Below are 18,469 nucleotides of genomic sequence, written 5' to 3' on the forward strand. Positions count from 1 at the left end.
TGCCCGCCTGGCCAGTTAATCCTTCCACATGGACCAGATAACAGGGTGGTGAAGGCCTGGGGTGGGAACTGGATGGAGGGGGCAATGAGGAAGGGGCAATGGGGACATTTCTAAGTCTCAACAATAAAGATTAAAAAATTAGTGATGATGTTACTAAAGGGAGCTTTTAAGGAAGTTTGTTAAAAATTAAACTTTGAAAATACACATACATTTTGCATTAGCTTAAAGGTTAGCAATTTATTTTAGTTGCAAGCCATCCAAAAGAGAACCCAAAGATCAATGGTACTATTTACTTTAAAGAAGCACAAAAGACATAAAAATACCCAGTACAAATTTATTGTGCATTAGGAAGCTTAACTTAAAACCAACAGCATAATAAAAAGAGATGTCATTTTTGTTCATAGTAGAACAGATTTCAAAATATATTTTCTTTTAAATGTATTCAAGCAGTACATAATCTTTTATAAAAGTTACATATATATTTGTCAATACCTTCATTACATTTATAAATACTAGATTTGCACAGCACTCCATCAAAAAAATTTAAACCCCTCAAAAAAGATGTACATAGATCTCAAACCTACAAACCCTTCACAGGACTCTGTTCAAGGTGGGCCTAGCGAAGGGTTCATGGTGCAAAATGCATGTAAATCTGTAGTTTTGTCTGTAAAACATCTTGAAAAATTAGCAAGACACTGTGAAACAGTTTCCTAAACCATCATATTGTAGGAAGAACTCGATGTGCATATTCCCATGGGATTCAATGTCAGACACACAGGGGAGAGAGACCTGCTGAGAACAGCCACTTACAGAGCAGTGACGGCAGAGGTGATGACTGAGGCAAGGACGGGCGTGGGAGGAACTAACAGTCCTGCGGCCGAGTCTGCGAGGGTCCGGCCCGGGGCCCCTCCCGGCCCGGGGTCCCTCCCGACACGGCAGTCCCTCCCGGCACGGGATCCCTCCCGGCACGGGGTCCCTCCCGGCCCGGGGCCCCTCCCGGCACGGGGTCCCCTCCCGGCACGGGGTCCCCTCCCGGCACGGGGTCCCTCCCGGCCCGGGGTCCCTCCCGGCCTGGCGGTCCCTCCCGGCCCGGGGTCCCTCCCGGCACGGGTCCCCTCCCGGTACAGCGGTCCCTCCCGGCCCGGGGCCCCTCCCGGCACGGCGGTCCCTCCCGGCCCGGGGCCCCTCCCGGCACGGGGTCCCTCCCGGCCCGGGGCCCCCACTCCCTAGGAAAGCTGCCGCTGAACACCTGCAGAAGCACCTCTCGCTCGGGGCCGCTCCAGAACGCGTGGTGTGTGTTTCTTCTGTAAAATCGCCTTGAATCCACCAAGACACTAGGTGAAGGAATCTGAATTGCTATTTCTTCATATTTAAACTCGTAGGAAAAATTCTCTTCACGGTGAAGGACACCACGGTCAGTATCATGAACACCCCGTGTGTGTGCTGGGTCTCATTCTAGCCACGAACGTGAAGCGGAGGCGAGAGCAGGGCAGTAAGCCCGGCTGTGACCTGAGAACAAAGGCAGCAGGTCCCCGTGCTGAGTGGCTCCGGAGGCGCCCGCTCCTCACACCTGTGGGCCCCGTGGCACTTTCCAGAGAAGCAGGACGAGGAAGGCGGAGGGTTCTGCACCGTGAATCTGGCCAGAGACGCAGTCCTGCAGCTTCTACGGAGCAGGACCTGGGGCTGCTGCCCTCGGCCCTGGAGGTGAGAGAGGAAAAAGCCGGAACTCCAGATAACTCTGAGAGCTGCGTACTATTTGCAGCAACGTATTTCAAACCCTAACTTGTTCCAATGCACAACCTGAAAGGAAAGGAATGGAAGAGGAGGAAGAGGAGGAAGGGGGGGCAGAGGGTTACTTATCACACGTGGCCCTAAAGGGGCCACTCATCTCCCCTCCAGCACCGGGCCCCCGGCGCCCGCTGCGCTCACAGCTCGGTGCACTGGCCCACCGGCTCCCCGCAGGGCGACAGGCCCCAGGCGCGGCCGCCCGGCAGCAGGGGCTCCATGTCCTCGTCGCTGTCGCGCTCCGGCGTGTCGGTGACGGTGCCGCTGAGGCTGCTGCTATGTTTCTCAGCCCCGTGACTGCATTCAGGGATGAATAAGGCCACCAGGAAAGAGAAAAGAACTAAGCACGCCCCAAATAAAAACGGCGGGCCTGGGATGAGGGCTCCCTGTGGGTGTGGAAACAAGCAGAGATGAAGAGTTTGGTTAGTCTCCTCAATGCAAAATGAGCTCTGGGTGACCAGACCCACACTGCCTCCGGAGAACCACTCCCTGCACAGTGTCCTGCATGCCAGGCAAGCTCCAGGCCCGGCGCCCTTTCCGGCCGCCCTCACCGCTCAGCACGGAGCCAGCCTGTGAGGACAGTGGTTTACCTCTAATCTCACCCTCTGGGCCCAGGTCATGCATTCTGTCCTTGAACATTCCAATTCTGTATAAAAATCTCTATTAAATATTGCTTAGAAGGAGGGAGGGAAAATACTAAATAAAGAATAGGAAACAGACTCTAGTTCAATTTCTAGCTGGAATTGTAGGTAATTTTATACTTTATCTGGCTTGGGTTTCCCCAGAAGACAGGGTTCTGATCAGAGCTACTGGGTAGGTGAGAACAGAATCTGAACAAATTAAAATAAATCTTTTATATGAGACACTGAGTCACCGAAACCAGGAGCACTGCATGCGGCCTCCCAACTGGCAGGTCCAGCAGTTGCTTTCGTGTACAAACGAGGACGCGCCACCTCTGCGGTCAGAGAGCTTCTGCAGTCACACATTCCCAGTGACAACACTAGGCTAATCACCAATCACCTGCGAAGCAGCACTGGGAGGACTCGGTTTCGGTTCCACGTCCGTCAGCTCCACGTGGAACATGTAGAATATGAGGCCGTACAGCGCCGGCCCAAGGCCGTTACACAGTCCTCGGATTCCAGTTATGATCCCCTGGGCAACTCCTAAGTGAGAACAAAGAAGGCAGTCTTCTCAGAAAGGCACGCGGGGGGGAAAAGAGGAACAACTGTAATACTCTGAACAATAAAGATTTATTAAAAGGAAAGAAAAGAGCCAAAGAGGACTCAGTCCATGAAAGGGCGGGTGTCCACGGCAGGGACACACAGTCTGCGGTCACTATTTTAGTTTTTTATTATTTAAAAAAAATATTTTTATTTACCTCTTCCTAAATGCAGCTCATGCCTCAGAGGGAGTCCAAACTAAACAAGTTCCAGTGACAGTGAGGAGACAAAAAGCTCGCTGTTTTGCTAACTGGTCTGTCATCCTTTAACAGACATCTGCTACAGTCCAGTTACTTCCGATGGCATCACAATAAAGAGGAGTCACAACGAAAAAGAGGAAACAGTCCCATTTCTATCTCTGAGTGTTCTGAGCTGCTGAGTGCACATGTTAACAACATGAGGGTGATTCAGAGCAGGACGGACGGCAGACAGGTGTGCCACCGCGGAGGGCGCACCGGGGAGGAGGCTCAGAGCTGCGCGGCTGCCGGCAGGGGCGTCTCAAGGGCAGGAGGAACCGAGGGGACGTGCTCTCACCTTGCTGGTCGGACTCCGCGTTCTGAGACACCAGGGCACTGATGGCCGGGAAGGTGATGCTGGACGCGGCAGCCACGGCTCCTGCAGCCCACACCATCCTGCAGGGACAGGGCAGGTCAGGGCGGGCCGGCGCTGGGCGCTGGCGGAGTGCCGTGGGGCGGAGCACGAGGTGCTGTCTGTCCCCCCAGGTCGCCTCGTATTTAATCTTTCCTCTTTACAAAGGGTTTGTTTGCTTTTTTAATCTGGAAAGTTATTCGTCACTTCATAGGCTGGGATTTCACCTCTTTCAAAACCTGTTCTGCTTGGTTTCCCTTTAGCACCGTTAGATGCAAGCCTGATGCAGCTCGAAAGGCTTTGGTTTGTTTCCACAAATGCCACCTGTCCCCCGGACCCGCGTTCTGGGTGTCGGAGGCCGAAGCTGCTCCTCAGCTGCCCTCGGGCGGAGAAGCCGTCGTGCAAGACGACACCTGCGGGCTCCCAACCGCGCCCTCTGGGCCGAGCCTGTCACACGGCCTGGCCCGGCCAGCTCAGCCAGGCCTGCCCGCGGCCGACGCGCTTCCTTAGACTCTGGTCCTTCCCCAGTGAGGGAACCTGAGTGGGAATCAGCAGCAGGCTTCTGTGAGGAGGCAGGTGCACCTGGGCTGAACCCCTCGGTCACACCAGAGGAAACGCACACCCTAAGGAAGAGCCTCCAGATGGGCAGCGTCCTTTCCTGCGCGAGCCTGGCGGACGCAGCTCCGCAGCCCGAGTCCATGGCACCGAATCCCACGAACAAGAACCACCTGCTGACCTCTACGCACCTCTCCTGTCTCTGTTCTGTCAGGCATGCAAAATGAGTAACTAATATTTAGAGAGACAGGACCCCTGGATTTGATAGCCAGCATTGGGGACACTAGCCACATCACAGAACAGCACTCGGGCCTGTCATTTCTCCTGGCTCAGGGCTTATTCTGGCCTTCCTGGTAGGGGACTAGACTATGCCAGCAGGGTCACTGCCCCAGGATACACATGGTTTTGGAAGAGATCTTAGGATTCATCTATTTCAAGTTCTTATGTTATAAAGTCACGCAGCTAATTACAGCGATGAGCCTGCTATCAATTTTCCTTGCCTTTTTGTTTTAGAGCATATCTGATGTCCCAAAAACTGACAAATGTGTTTAAAATACAGACATAACATTTCTGTGGGGCTGGAGGAGGAAGCACACACATTTAATTAACAACTTACAGACAGCCACGAAGGTGAAGACAGTTTTTACAAATGATCCTGCCACCTCGCTCAGCCTTCCCAAAACTAAGTCCAAACAGGTTTTGAAATGTCGAGGGCACCAAACTGGTCAGTAGCCCCTGCTGCCTTCACCCCACCCGTCATCCCCGCTCCCCCAGCCTTCCCGGTGGGTGAGGCCCGGAAGGCTTACCAGGCCTGCGATCCGAGCCCGTACCAGGCCAGCTGGAGCCCCTGCAGGCCCAGGCCCAGGAGCACCGTCTTCTTCTTCCCCAGCGACCGCATGGCGACGGGGAGCAGGGCTGTCTGCAAAGCCAAGGAGAGCTGAGGAGACGGACACCGCGGGGCTCGGGGAGGGGCCCAGGCAGGGACCACACGGAGCTGGGAGCTGACGCAGGGCCCTCGGCTCCTCCCCACGCTGTCCCTGGTGCTCTGCTGGCACTTCCCCGGGGAGGTGAGAGCCATTCACCGGCTGCCGTGCCGAGGCACACGGCCTCAGTCTTTTCTGAGAAACGCCAGTCCCTTGCCCACCAGTGACGAGCAAGCCCTGCTGAACAGTACAGGGCGCGGGGAATTTTGCTGGAGGTTAGCAGCTTTGCAAAGTTGGACTGATATGGATTTGATTTTAGCACAGATGTACTCTGTTAAAAAACTATTTCAAATGGTCTGGGCTAACGACCAGAGCTAACATACCCGCCCGCCCCCACCCGCCTGCCAAATGATGAGCAACTGGAAGTGTAAGGTAATGTACATTTGCTGGTATAACTGGACGGAAACAAACACAGGCCTTTGCCTGATGCGTTCCCGGGAGCCTTGTCGATGAGAACACGGAGGCGACACAGCCTGCGGCCTCCTTCCCGGCCCCAAGGACACGGCGGCCGCAGGGGAGCAGGCTCAGTGCAGCCTGCGCCTGTGACAGAGCAGGAATCCAGTGCTCTTCGCGCATCACGCTGCCCCACGCACCGCCCTGCCCCATTTCTTCGAGCAGAGGTCGGACAGGTGCCGGCTTCCATTTCTGCTTTTCACTTCCACTCACTTCTCAGCATTAAAGTGACACAGAGCATTCTCCTGGCAGTAAGTGTCTGGCTCTCTGGAGTCCATGTCAGTTCCCGGGGCCTGCTATTGCACCGCAGACACGTCACTCCCACGGCGGGGGAACGAAGGCAGGCGTGCGGGAGACATTCCCACAGCTTCCTGTGAACTTACGGGTATTTCCGAATAGAAATGTTTAAAAAAGAAATGAGAAAAATGACACTCACCTGAGCCACAATAGACAGAATTCCCAGCACAGCTATGAACTCTGCAATTTTAACAGATCCAAACCCTATGATCTGTAAAACAGAAGGGGAGAGGTAGAAATACTATTGTTAATATAGATATTACAAAAATAAGAAATGTTATATTTTAGTAAGGCTATAGGACAAAACAGTTGGAAAAAGTTAATAAAACCTTGATTATGGCAAATTAAGGCAGTGCTGAAAGTTGAGCCTATTTAATCAGAAAATTTACATCTAAATATGATAAAAAACCATTACAAGTAAGCATAACTTAACAAATATTTTAAAGACATTTTTTACTACAGACCTATCGTTTCATATTCCTTCCCATCCCCAACCGACCGAAAAACAAAGATGTTATCAAGCATTAGAGAAATATAAACATAGCCTGACTTCTGATGCAGAATTGGAATTTACTCATTAGCACGTTCAGTGTTTCTCAGCGTTGGCTGCACATTAAAATCACGTGGGCCTGAGGGGAAGGGGGAGGGAGGGAGCAGTGAGACTCTGCAATCATGGAGACCAACTAGGCAGTCTCACGCCTCCACACAGGCCCGTTCCACAAGCTTCACCTCAGCAGCTCTGATATGCCAAAAACTATTCGTTTTAAATACCAAGTTTTTAAAAAATGTATCTTTATTGATTTCCTGGAGAACGGAAGAAGGCGAGAGATAGAAACACCAGTAAGAGAGAGTCATTGCTCAGCTGCCTCCTCCATGATCCCTTCTGGGCATGTGCCCTTGACCAGAGTTGAACCTGGGACCCTTCAGTCTACAGGCCGACGCTCTATCCACTGAGCCAAACTGGCGAGGGCTCTCAAACACATTTTACAGATCAGGAACAAGTAAAGGATGTCCACTCTTGCCATTTTATTTGATACTAGAGGCTCGGTGCACAAAGTTTGTTCACTGGGTGGGGGGTGCCCTCAGCCCGGCCTCTGCCCTTTCACAGTCCGGAGCCCTCGGGGGATGTCCGACTGATGGCTTAGGCCCATCGGTCAGACGTGCTTAGCGCCGCCCCAGTGGCAGGAGAGGCTGCCGCCACCACTGCTGTGCTTGCCAGCCACGAGCTGGCTTCTGGCGGAGCAGTGCTCCCTCTGTGGGAGCCACTGACCACCAGAGGGTATCTCTTGCACTGAGCATCTGCCCCCTCCCCGGTGGTCAGTGTGCATAACAGCAACTGGTCGTTCCATCGTTTGGTCAATTTGCATATTAGCTTCTTTTATATCGGACTAGAGGCCTGGTGCACAAATTCGTGCTCAGGTAGGGTCCCTAGGCCTGGCTGGCGAATAGGACTGGCCAGGGCCTGCCTTTCCTGGCTGCCGGCTGCCAGCTGGGGCCTTTCTTCCCCTGGCTGCTGGCTGAGGCCTTCCTCGGTCATAGTGTCCCCTGGTGGTCAGCACACATTAGAGCAAGTGGTCGAACTCCTGGTCAGTCAAACTCCCAAGGGGACAATTTGCATATTAGCCTTTTATTATATAGGATAGTATTGGTAGTTCTAGCATCAGCAAAGAGGCAAGAAAAAGAAATAAAATGTATCCACATTGGAAGTGAAGAAGTAAAACTGCCTGGCTGGCGTGACTCAGTGGTTCAGCGTTGACCTATGAACCAGAAGGTCATGGTTTGGTTCCCGGACAGGTCACAGGCATGACCCCCAGTTTGTGGTGTGCAGGAGGCAGCCGATCAATGATTCTCTCTTCACTGATGTTTTCATCTCTCTCCCCCTCTTTTCATCTCTGAAATCAATAAAAATATATATATATAAAAAAGAATAAAATACCTAGGAACAGTCTTAACAAAGGAAGTGAAGATTATATTCTTACTCTGAAAATTACAAGACATTGTTGAAGGAAGCAGAAAACACACAGCTATTCTGTGTTCATGGATTGGAAGAATTAACTTTGTTAAAATGGCCCTGAATAGTCAAAGCACTCTTAAAAAAAAAAAAAAAAAAAAAATATATATATATATATATATATTAATTAAAAGTGCTTTGAGCCGAGACCGGTTTGGCTCAATGGATAGAGTGTTGGCTTGGGGACTGAAGGGTCCCGGGTTCAATTCCGGTCAAGGGCATGTACCTTGGTTGCGGGCATATCCCCAGTAGGGGGTGTGCAAGAGGCAGCTGATCGATGACTCTCTCATCGATGTTTCTAACTCTCTATCTCTCTCCCTTCCTCTCTGTACAAAATCAATAAAATATATTTTAAAAAATAAAAATAAAAATAAAAAAAATAAAGTGCTTTGACTATTCAGGGCCATTTTAACAATGATATATATATATATATATATATATATATATATATACACACACACACACACATATATATATATATATATAAAATTGATTTTTTACAGAGAGGAAGGGAGAGGGACAGAAAGCTAGAAACATTGATGAGAGAGAAACATCGACCAGCTGCCTCCTGCACACCAACCACTGGGGATGTGCCCGCAACCAATGCACATGCCCATGACCGGAATCGAACCCGGGACCCTTCAATCCACAGGCTGACGCTCTCTCCACTGAGCCAAACTGTATACAGCAGTCAAAGCACTCTTGAGGAAGAACACCGCTGCAGGCATCACACCACCTAATTTTAAATTATCTTACAAAATTATAGTAATTAAAGCAATCTGGTACTGGCATAAAAACAGACACAGATTAAAGAAACCAATTAGAAAGCCCAGAAATACATCCATGCATATACAGTCAATTAATTTATGATAAAGGAGCCCAGAATATACAACGGGGAGAAGACAGTGTCTTCAGTAAATAGTGTTGGAAAAACTGGACAGCCATGCAAAACAATGAAACTAGACCACCAACTGACACCAAACAAAATAAAGTAACTGAAGTGGATTAAGGACTTAAATGTAGAGCCAGAACCATAAAACTCCTAGAAGAAAACATAGGTGGTGAGCTCCTTGACTTAGATCTTGGAGATGATTTTGTGAATCTAACACCAAAAGCAAAAGCAAAAGCAGAAACAAGGAAGTGGGACTCTATCAAACTAAAAAGGATATCATCAACAAAATGAAAAAGCAATGTACTGAATGGGAAGAAATCACTGGGTGTCATACATTGGATAAGGAACCAATATCCAAAATATACCAGGAATTCATGTAACTCAGTAGCAACAAGCAAACAAATAATCCAATTTAAAATAAGGGCATAAAACTGAATAGGCATTTTTCCAAAGAAGACATACAGATGGCCAACAGGTACATGAAAAGATGCTGAAGCCACTAATCATCGGAGAAGTGCAGTGTCACCTCACACTAGTTCAATGGCCATTTCCACAATACAAGTGCTGGTGGGGATGTGGAGGAAGGGAACGGATACCCCGTTGGCGGGACTGAAATTGTGCAGCCACTAAGGCAGGCAGCCCGGCGGTCCGCACACGGCGGCAGGCGTTAGGACAGATCTGAGTGGAGCGAGGCGACGGCTGCACGGGTCAGCGGGGGAAGCCCAGGAGCCAAACTATGGACAACGGTAGGGAGGAACCTTGACCCAGGGTGACCTTTCTGCTCCTAGCATTTTGCTAGTTACCCAGTTTGACCCTCTGATCTTAGAGGGAACACGGAGGCCTCAGTTATATTTCAGCACCGGGCCCAGGAAGGCGGCAAAACCAGACCAGTGACACCCAGGACCAGCTGCAATGGCTAATGAGTGGCCTCCTGCCCTGGACCGAGACACCCGGGAAGCTGCTGGACCTGCCCTGCTACTGCCCTGGCCCTCCCCACAGCCGCCACCCTCTCCCTCCCTCTCCCCCTGCTCCCCCTGCATCCACCTCATCATCAGCCTCCGTTGCCCAGGTTCTTCATCAGCGCCCAGTTGGCAGGCAGAAACCCTCTCCTGCAGGGCCTCGGGGTGGAGTCGGACATGGTGGGGCAGGCAGGTGAGTGGTTTTTTAAAAAGCAGAAGCTGCCCTGGCCTGGTTTGGCTCAGTGGATAGAGCCTCGGTCTGCGGACTGAAAGGTCCCAGGTTCGATTCCAGTCAAGGGCATGTGCATTGGCTGCGGGCACATCCCCGATGGGAGGTGTGCAGGAGGCAGCTGGTCTCTCATCGACGTTTCTAGCTCTCTATCTCTCTCCCTTCCTCTCTGTGAAAAACCAATAAAATATTAAATAAAAAAAATAAAAATAAAAAGCAGGAGCTGGAGGGCTCTGGCAGAGGCAGCCCGGGGGTCAGAAAGCCCCTTTAAAGCCTGGAGGTGAGGCCCCTGGTCTGTCTGTCTGTCTACCTCCAAGGAGTACACCCGTGCCATTCCCCCTCCCCCCACCCAGGGCACGGAGACAACCTCTAAGGGACCCCATGGGACCTGCAACCAAGGAAGACGGGGGCAGCTGTGCTGGTCCTGGGCTGAGCCCTGAGCCTGACGGACTCCAGTGAGCGCAGGCGGCGGCCGTCTCCTCCACTGCCTGCTCCGGCCACACTGACACTGTCCCCTGTCACTGCCCCACCCGCTCCCTCTCCTCTTCCCCCTCCCCCTCTTCTCTCCCTCTCTCATGGCCCCTCCTCATTTGGAAAGTATCTTCAATAAGCCCCACTTTGCTTTACTTTTATTTTTGTTGACCGTAAAATCTTTTCTACATCAACAAAAAGAACTAAAATCCTAGCCAGTAACTCCAATCAGTAACACCCCCATATAAAGCGTTATTTACTATAAAGATAACGTACCAACCTAAGTGTCCATTGTTAAGTACATGGATAAAGAAATATGGTATCTATAATATGGGATGTTATTCTCCCATAAAAAAGTGCCTATTGGTGGGTGCATGGGTAAAGATGTGACACACTCACACGCACAGAGAAGTACCATCCTTATAATAAAGAGCTAACTATACTAATTAGACCCAATAGCAGAATGACCTTCCCTTGTACGAATTTTGTGCATTAGGCCTCTAGCTCATCAACAAAACAAAATGAAATCTTGCCATTTGCAACAACATGGATGCACCTAGAGGGTATTAAGTGAAATAAATCAAAGACAAATACCATATGAATTCACTTATATGTGGAATCTCACAAAAAAAAAAAAAAAAGGGGGTTCATGAATACAGAACTTATTGGTAGCGGCCAGAGGCAGCTGGGGTGGGTAATAGAAATTGGTAAACTTATTTATTTATTTATTTACTTATTTATTTAATAAATATATTTTATTGATTTTGTACAGAGAGGAAGGGAGAGAGATACAGAGTTAGAAACATCGATGAGAGAGAATCATCGATCAGCTGCCTCTTGCACACCCCCTACTGAGGATATGCCCACAACCAAGGTACATGCCCTTGACCGGAATTGAACCCGGGACCCTTCAGTCCCCAAGCCGACGCTCTATCCATTGAGCCAAACCGGTTTCGGCAGAAATTGGTAAACTTTTTTAAATTTAAATACACTGAAAAGAAAAATACAAAAAACACTTGGAGATAAAAAGGTCAAGTGGACTAGAGGCCTGGTGCACAAAATTCATGCAATAGCAGAAAAGAAAAATTAAAGAGAAATATTATCCTTCCAGAAGATGCAGCTTAGAATAAGACATTTTCAGACACAAAAGAGTGGGGTGAGATGGTTGAACAAAATTACTTTAAAGAGCAAAGGAGCAATTCTTAGCGACAAAACAGAATGCATGAGACAAAAAGGAAAAATTATTGTGTACATTATACATTCTTCTCATTTCATGTCACACAACTTTAGCTGAAAAATGAACTAGAGCTAGATCCTGCTTCTAAATCAGTGTTGCTGACATTCACATTTTTAGCAGCTAATCAAATGCAATTAAAAAATTAGAAAAAAAAATGTGAACTTTAAGGGTTATTTCTCTGCCTACCATTTGTAAATAAGCATATTTTTATTTTTATTTTTTTATTAAGGTATTATATGTGTACATATCTTTCCATTGCCCCCCCACTCCCATGCATGCCCTCCCCCCAATAAGTATATTTTTAAACATTTTACTGATACAATATAAATGCCACACAATTCACCCATTAGAAGTGCACGTTCAGTGGCTTTCTGTGTTCAGAGTTGGACAGTGACCTGTGAAAGAAAAGAGCCACATGCTGACCTGACGAGCTCAGGGGAGGCCTGTGTGGCAGTCTTGCAAACTTAGAGACCTAACATAACCACAAAAGATGGTCTGAAAATTAAACATCGAACTACAAACAGGTTATAGTGGATAGTCATTTTCCCAAAGATCAACTTTGATCTTTTTACTGAGCCCATTTGCCTTTTGCCTCTAAGATAACACACTGTGAGATGTCTGGGTAACTTGTAACTTCCCTTTTTTCGGAGCCCCTGGTGCACAACCAAATGTGGTGGGCGCCAGGACAGACGCCTCAAATTCCTTCTTTATCATGTTACTTGTTCCTGCACTCACCTGAGTACACGTCCATCATTTTTTTTTATCAAATCCCAGGAGTTTCCCACCACTTTGCTTTCTCCTGCCTCCTTACTCCATCACCAATGAATTTCAGGTAACCCACCTATGTCCCTCCTTTGATTTCAGTGTATAAATAGAGAAATGTAACCCGTCATTCTCTGGAGCATTATCTCAATCCGTTGAGGTTCTGCTTCCCGGCATATGTCAACAGTTTGGCTCAAATAAACTCACAAAAAAATTCTTTACAGGTTTCAATGTTGTTGTTTTTCCCGTTAACAGATCACACCATCAATTGCAGAAGGTCTCCACTCCTTCAAGAAACATCACGCCCTTCTAGGCCCCCTCCCCCCACCCTCCAGCCATCTGTCAGTCTGAGCACATCCCAGGAATGGTACTGAGAAGAGAGGAAGCTAGTCAGGAAGCGGGTGTGGAGCGGAGGAAGTGGCATGTGGCAGCTGAACCACTGGGCAGAGTTACTCAGGCACCCAACTGGGTGGGGAAAGGAGGCGCTCAGAGACCTGAGCTTCAAAACGTGTGAACTGCTAGGACAGGCAACCTGCCGATCACCAACCTCAGACAAGGCTATGACCAACCCCAAGAATGTTATCAGGAGAAACAGTATTATCTTCGTATTACTGTGAGCCTCCTCCAGTCCACAGCAGGGTGCTTCTGAAGTCAATGTTCCCTTTGCAAAACTTAATGGACATTAATGATTTAAAACATGATGATGAATTGCTTCTGCTAATTCTCTATAGTTCTCGAGGTAATTTCCCACAGTAAACACTTCACTGCATTTTAAAACACCACCGTATTAAAGGTTCCTGCCTACTCATCGCATGTCAGCACCTTCATTTATAACTTGAAGCAAGTTGACACATTTTTCTTTTCTCGACACTGTTTTCCCCAAAATATTTTTAGACCAGATGCCAATCCTTGCTTTTTCCTTATGTTTGAAAGCTACTAGGTACCTGCTACACACCTGTCTGAGGTAGAGAAAAAAACTTGAGTACTGCCCAGCTTCAGGAAGGTAAGAAAGAAACACAGTGATGCAGATGAGTAGCACGGTAGGATCTTTTCCAACTTTCTTCAGGGGCTAAGAAAAAGCAGAAAGATGAAAGAAGAAATAGTCAGATGGGTCCAAAATTTATTGGACAATCACTTAGTAAGTTATATAATGTCTAACCACTGGATGCACACCGAAAACTAATATAATATTAGATGACCACTGTAATTGAAAAACAAAAAGCAGCAAACAGAGACTGCCGTCAGATACCCTTCCACACTGGTGTCATGTTTTCAGCTATTGAGGAAGAGTGACACCTGTTGATTGGACCATAAAAGGAAGTGGACCTTCACCTGATATCGATTACCATCTCTCTATGGAGGTTACAAGTCCTCATTTTGGAGATATGTGCTTCAAATATTACAGCATAAACACACACAGACACACACATTTGCTCCTGTTTACTTAACAACATTGCTTCACAACCTGAAACAGACCCTGAACATCCTATAAACACCCTGTAAACATGTTACTCCAAAACTTTTTAAGAAAAATCTGCCCTAACTGGTTTGGCTCAGTGGGTAGAGCGTCAGCCTGTGGACTGAAGAATCCAGGTTCGATTCCGGTCAAGGCATTTACCTTAGTTGTGGGCACATCCCCTAAAGGGACTGTGCAGGAGACAGCTGATTGCTGTTTCTCTCTCATCGATGTTTCTAACTCTCTATCCCTCTCCCTTCCTCTCTGTAAAAGATCAATAAAATATATTAAAAAAAGAAAAATCTGATCTCTCTTTTTCATTCACAACATAACTTATTTAAAGCCATAAACAGTATAGGCATTTCATTACATATAAATTCACTCTATTCTTTAAAATGTTAGCATTCAATTTGCCTGTAAATTGGTCAACAAGATAGTGGTGGGAGGCCTGCCTGCGTCCAGTGTGCCTGGTCTCCTTTCCCCACATGGCACACACGGCTGGGCGCACCGCTACAGGCAGGTCCCGGCCAAGCCCCAAGGAAGCTTTTTGGAAAAGAATTTCTCATGAGTTAGTTTCTTATTACATGTATTTTCCTAAAGGGTAGACTGGGAGGATAAAAAACAAGTATCAACTCCCTGGTTAGTTTTTTTTCTGTACATATTTTCTTCAAGAAGTTTCAAATCAAGAGGGGGAACTAAAGTTCTTCTTCTGAGTACTTTTTTGAGTTTTTAATGGAATTCTCCGATGCAAAAAATAAATATATATATATATATTTTTTAAAAGAAAGAAAACCAAGAATCTAATCTATAAAATACAAGTTCAAAACCCCTGGTCTAAATGGATATATTTCTACAACTTAGAAAATAACTACTTTAGTCAGATCTGATATTTTTGTCCTTTTTTAATTTAGCGAGTGAAAACAACTACTTTAAATGGCCACCTTCATTTCTTTGTTAAAAAATGAATATAAAACACTATGCAAAACCAAAAAAAATTCTTTCCCTCATAGGAACTATGACATTTTTTTCTAACTAGACATTTTTTTCTCTTTTGTTGTGATAATCGCACGCATGACTTAAAAAATACCAACTCTATATATTCCTTGATGCACACTCTACTTCAGTCCCTTCCTTGCAATTAATTTTTTTCTCTTACTGGAGGCAGAAATGGATTAACAATTGCGGGGATGCTTCAGTTTGCAGAAATGTTCTCTTATTTGCATGGCTTAGAAAGATACTTAGAAAAATAATGTTTTCAGCTTTTTATTTACCGCAAAAGGATCTGCTTGTTTCCAAGAAACCTGAGCTCCCCAGGAGAGTGGTCTCATTTTCTCTGGCAAGGATTCTGGAACAGCCAATAGGATGAAGCAGATGTCCAGAAGAGCCACCACCGTGGCCACCAGCACAACGAGGCTGTCTCCGTAGCTCGCTGAGAGGTACGCTCCAATGGCTGGGCTGCTGACCAGACTGGCTGCAAAGGTGGCTGAGACCTGCGGAAAAGGCACTCTCCCAGCGTCCCACCTGCAGCAGGTGCACACCTACAGCCATCCTCCCTCGGTTTTAAACAAGACAAAGGAATGTGCTGCACACAAATTTTAAGAAACGAGAATCAAGGTCATTTTGTTTTAAGAATTTTTTCTTTTTTAAAAAAAATATATATTTTATTGATTTTGTACAGAGAGGAAGGGAGAGAGATAGAGAGTTAGAAACATCGATGAGAGAGAGTCATCGATCAGCTGCCTCTTGCACACCCACTACTGGGGATATGCCCGCAACCAAAGTACATGCCCTTGACCGGAATAGAACCCGGGTCCCTTTAGTCCCCAAGCCTACGCTCTATCCATTGAGCCAAACCGGTCTCGGCTTAAGAATTTTTTCATCCACTACTAACTAATTGGAGATATTGTGTAAAGCTATAAGAGCAAAAAACGAAAGTAATTAAAAATAAAAACTGTGGCCCTGGCCAGTGTGACTCAGTGGGCCACAGCATCATTCCGTACAAAGAAAGGTTGTGAACTTGATCCAGGGTTGGGGTGCATACAAGGCAATGATGAATGTTTCTCTCCCACATTGATGTCTCTCCCCCCACTTCCCTCTCTCTAAAATCAATGAAAAAAATATCCTCTGGTGAGGATGGAAAAAAATAAAGATTGTGCAAATCTTCCTTATAAAGAAAACACACATGTTTTTGTCTTATTTAATTGAGAAATAGGGCTGTGGGAAGAAAGTTATTTTAAAAATGCCCACTGGCATAAGATAAAAACTACCCAGGGACTGTACTTGATTTATCTCTCAGAAATATGCACTATTTGAGCTTCCGGTCAAGATGGCTGAGTAGGAAAACGCAGTCCTTGCCTTCTCCCACAACCAAACAAAAATTACAACTAAATTACAAAGCAATCATCATTAAGGACCTCCTAGAGATCAGAGGGGCGGAGACCCAGAATGGGTTGGCCCCACACCCATATGTGGAGTTAAATCAGGACCGAGCCTCAGCTGCGGAGGCCCCCAGCTCAGGGTACCAGTGCCAGGCCTTATGCAGCTGGAGTCTTGTGGGGCTCAGCAGAGGGATCTTCCTGATCACTTCAGCTAGGTGTTCCAGAAAAGTCTCTTGGGTGGGTTATGTGAGCCCTCCTGTTGTAGTGGCGCCATGACTGCTGTCAGCCCATCTGTGAGTGGACTAACTAACACCCAGCAGGCTGACTATAAGGACCAAAGCTGACCACAGTGTATAAGTCACTGGTGGGACCTCCCTCTCGAATTAGAGTTGGCCCCAGCAGAAAATAGGGACAGCTGAGATCTCTCTGTGAATGTGCCACTTGTGTGGTTGGTCTCTGGTTTGGTCTGAAGCCCACCTGTGGTTGTGCTGGTTCTGAGTCCATTTTGGGAGGAACTCTGGTGCAGGTGACTGTCAGAGGCTGCCTGCAACTGGCTTTGGACCACCTGTGTGGAGCAGCCATGTAATCCACAGTTCGTGACTGCCTCCACTGGGTCTGGGTGTGTGTAGGAATAGACCAGCTGTGTACAAAGGTCGGCTTCAGAAACTCCAAGCCTGGGGCCAATCAATAAAAGGCCCAAGGTACTCGGAGATCAGCCTCCTGGCAGCCTCCACCACCCCAGAGTCGTCTGAATGAAGTCTGTAGTGAGGGCCCAAGCTGTGGTAGCCCACAAGGTGTGAGCTCAGCAGGGCATGGCCACCAGGGACAGAACAGGGCTGCTGGGTCTCCTGTTTGGGGGTGGTACAGGACAGGCACTCAGTGGGGAAAGTGGTCCCTACCCCAGAACCACAGCACTCAGTCACTGCATGAGTCTCTAGCAGAGGATCCTTAAAAAAGGGTCACTGCAGGTCCAGACTGGGTGCGAGAAACAGACTTTTCTGAAGGACATAAGCTTGGCAGGGCAAGGTCACAGGGGTTGGGAGACTGCGTCTAGGGGTCTTCTGGTGATGGATAGCGCCAGTGGTGCACAGTGGGCGGAAATATCCTCTGCCTGGAGCCACATAACCCAGTGCATATCTCAGTTGCCAACAGGAGATCCTCAAGAGAAATCAAGATGGCGGCAAAGGTAAATACTAGACTGCTGCCTCGCACAACAATTTAAAAACTGCAACTGGGCGAAACCGGTTTGGCTCAGTGGTAGAGCGTCGGTCTGCGGACTGAAAGGTCCCAGGTTCAATTCCGGTCAGGGCCATGTACGTTGGTTGCGGGCACATCCCCGGTAGGATGTGCAGGAGGCAGCTGGTCGATGTTTCTCTCTCATCGACGTTTCTAGCTCTCTATCTCTCTCCCTTCCTCTCTGTAAAAAAATCAATAAAATATATTAAAATAAATAAATAAATAAATAAAATAAAAACTGCAACTGGAAGACAGAGCGGACATCGTCCAGAACCACTGGAAAGCTGGCTGAGTGGAAATTCTACAACTAGAAGGAAAGAGAAAAGGACACTGAGACTCAGAGGAGCTATGGAGGGGCGGGCAGCTGAATACTCGGCTGGCTTACTTGCTGCACATGGAGAGGGCAGGCAGCAAATGCAAGGGTAGCTTTCTCGTTCGGGTGGAAAACAAAACCTCCCGACTGCACTGAAATCCAGCTCTGGGTGAGACTTTGGGTATCAGACTCATTCAGGGAGAAATTGGACTATCTTGGCAGTGGGTGAAACTTGAGAGCAGCCTTCATTCAGAAGCCTTGCCACAGGACACTAAGAACAGGGCCCTCTTAGGGTGGGGCTGATGGGAAACCAAAGCTTGTCTGAACCACCCTGAGACTCTGCCCCATCCAAGCTGCCCTCCCAGTGGAAACATTGCAGATCCTCACAGCTAACTGACCTGGAGGTCAACTCCCCCCAGTGATACCAACAACAATCAAGGCTTAACTACAAGACTGCACACACAGCCCACTAAGGGGTGCACCAAGACTGCCCACCTCAGGTAACTGGGGAGGCCAAGCCCCTGGGCCCTACTAGGACACCAAGCACACAAAGCCACTCCACCAACTCAGGGAAGAAGCTAAAATGCGGAGACAAAGAGACAGGCCACAAATGAAGGAAATGGAGGAAAGCAAACCACTGGATA

At 47.9% G+C, this 18,469-nt stretch overlaps 1 protein-coding gene across 3 annotated transcripts in view; it reads right to left on the bottom strand.

Moving 5' to 3' along the window:
* Positions 1-320: 320 nt before the first annotated feature.
* Positions 321-18,469, bottom strand: part of MFSD14B (major facilitator superfamily domain containing 14B) — a 73,209-nt gene continuing 55,060 nt past the window's right edge. For 2 of the 3 annotated variants that reach the window (XM_045575040.1, XM_036420109.2), the window contains exons 6-12: positions 15,170-15,388; positions 13,398-13,511; positions 6,021-6,092; positions 4,955-5,067; positions 3,540-3,637; positions 2,806-2,948; positions 321-2,171 (exon numbers count right to left, since the gene is read on the bottom strand). In XM_045575040.1, the coding sequence (XP_045430996.1) occupies positions 1,926-2,171; positions 2,806-2,948; positions 3,540-3,637; positions 4,955-5,067; positions 6,021-6,092; positions 13,398-13,511; positions 15,170-15,388 (1,005 nt within the window). In that variant the 3' untranslated portion in view covers positions 321-1,925. The remainder of the gene's footprint in view (positions 2,172-2,805; positions 2,949-3,539; positions 3,638-4,954; positions 5,068-6,020; positions 6,093-13,397; positions 13,512-15,169; positions 15,389-18,469) is intronic. The other variant, XM_036420110.2, reaches the window with a different exon arrangement.

The sequence above is a fragment of the Pipistrellus kuhlii genome, unplaced genomic scaffold (genome assembly GCF_014108245.1).
Source record: "Pipistrellus kuhlii isolate mPipKuh1 unplaced genomic scaffold, mPipKuh1.p scaffold_m20_p_62, whole genome shotgun sequence".
Lineage (NCBI taxonomy): Eukaryota > Metazoa > Chordata > Mammalia > Chiroptera > Vespertilionidae > Pipistrellus > Pipistrellus kuhlii.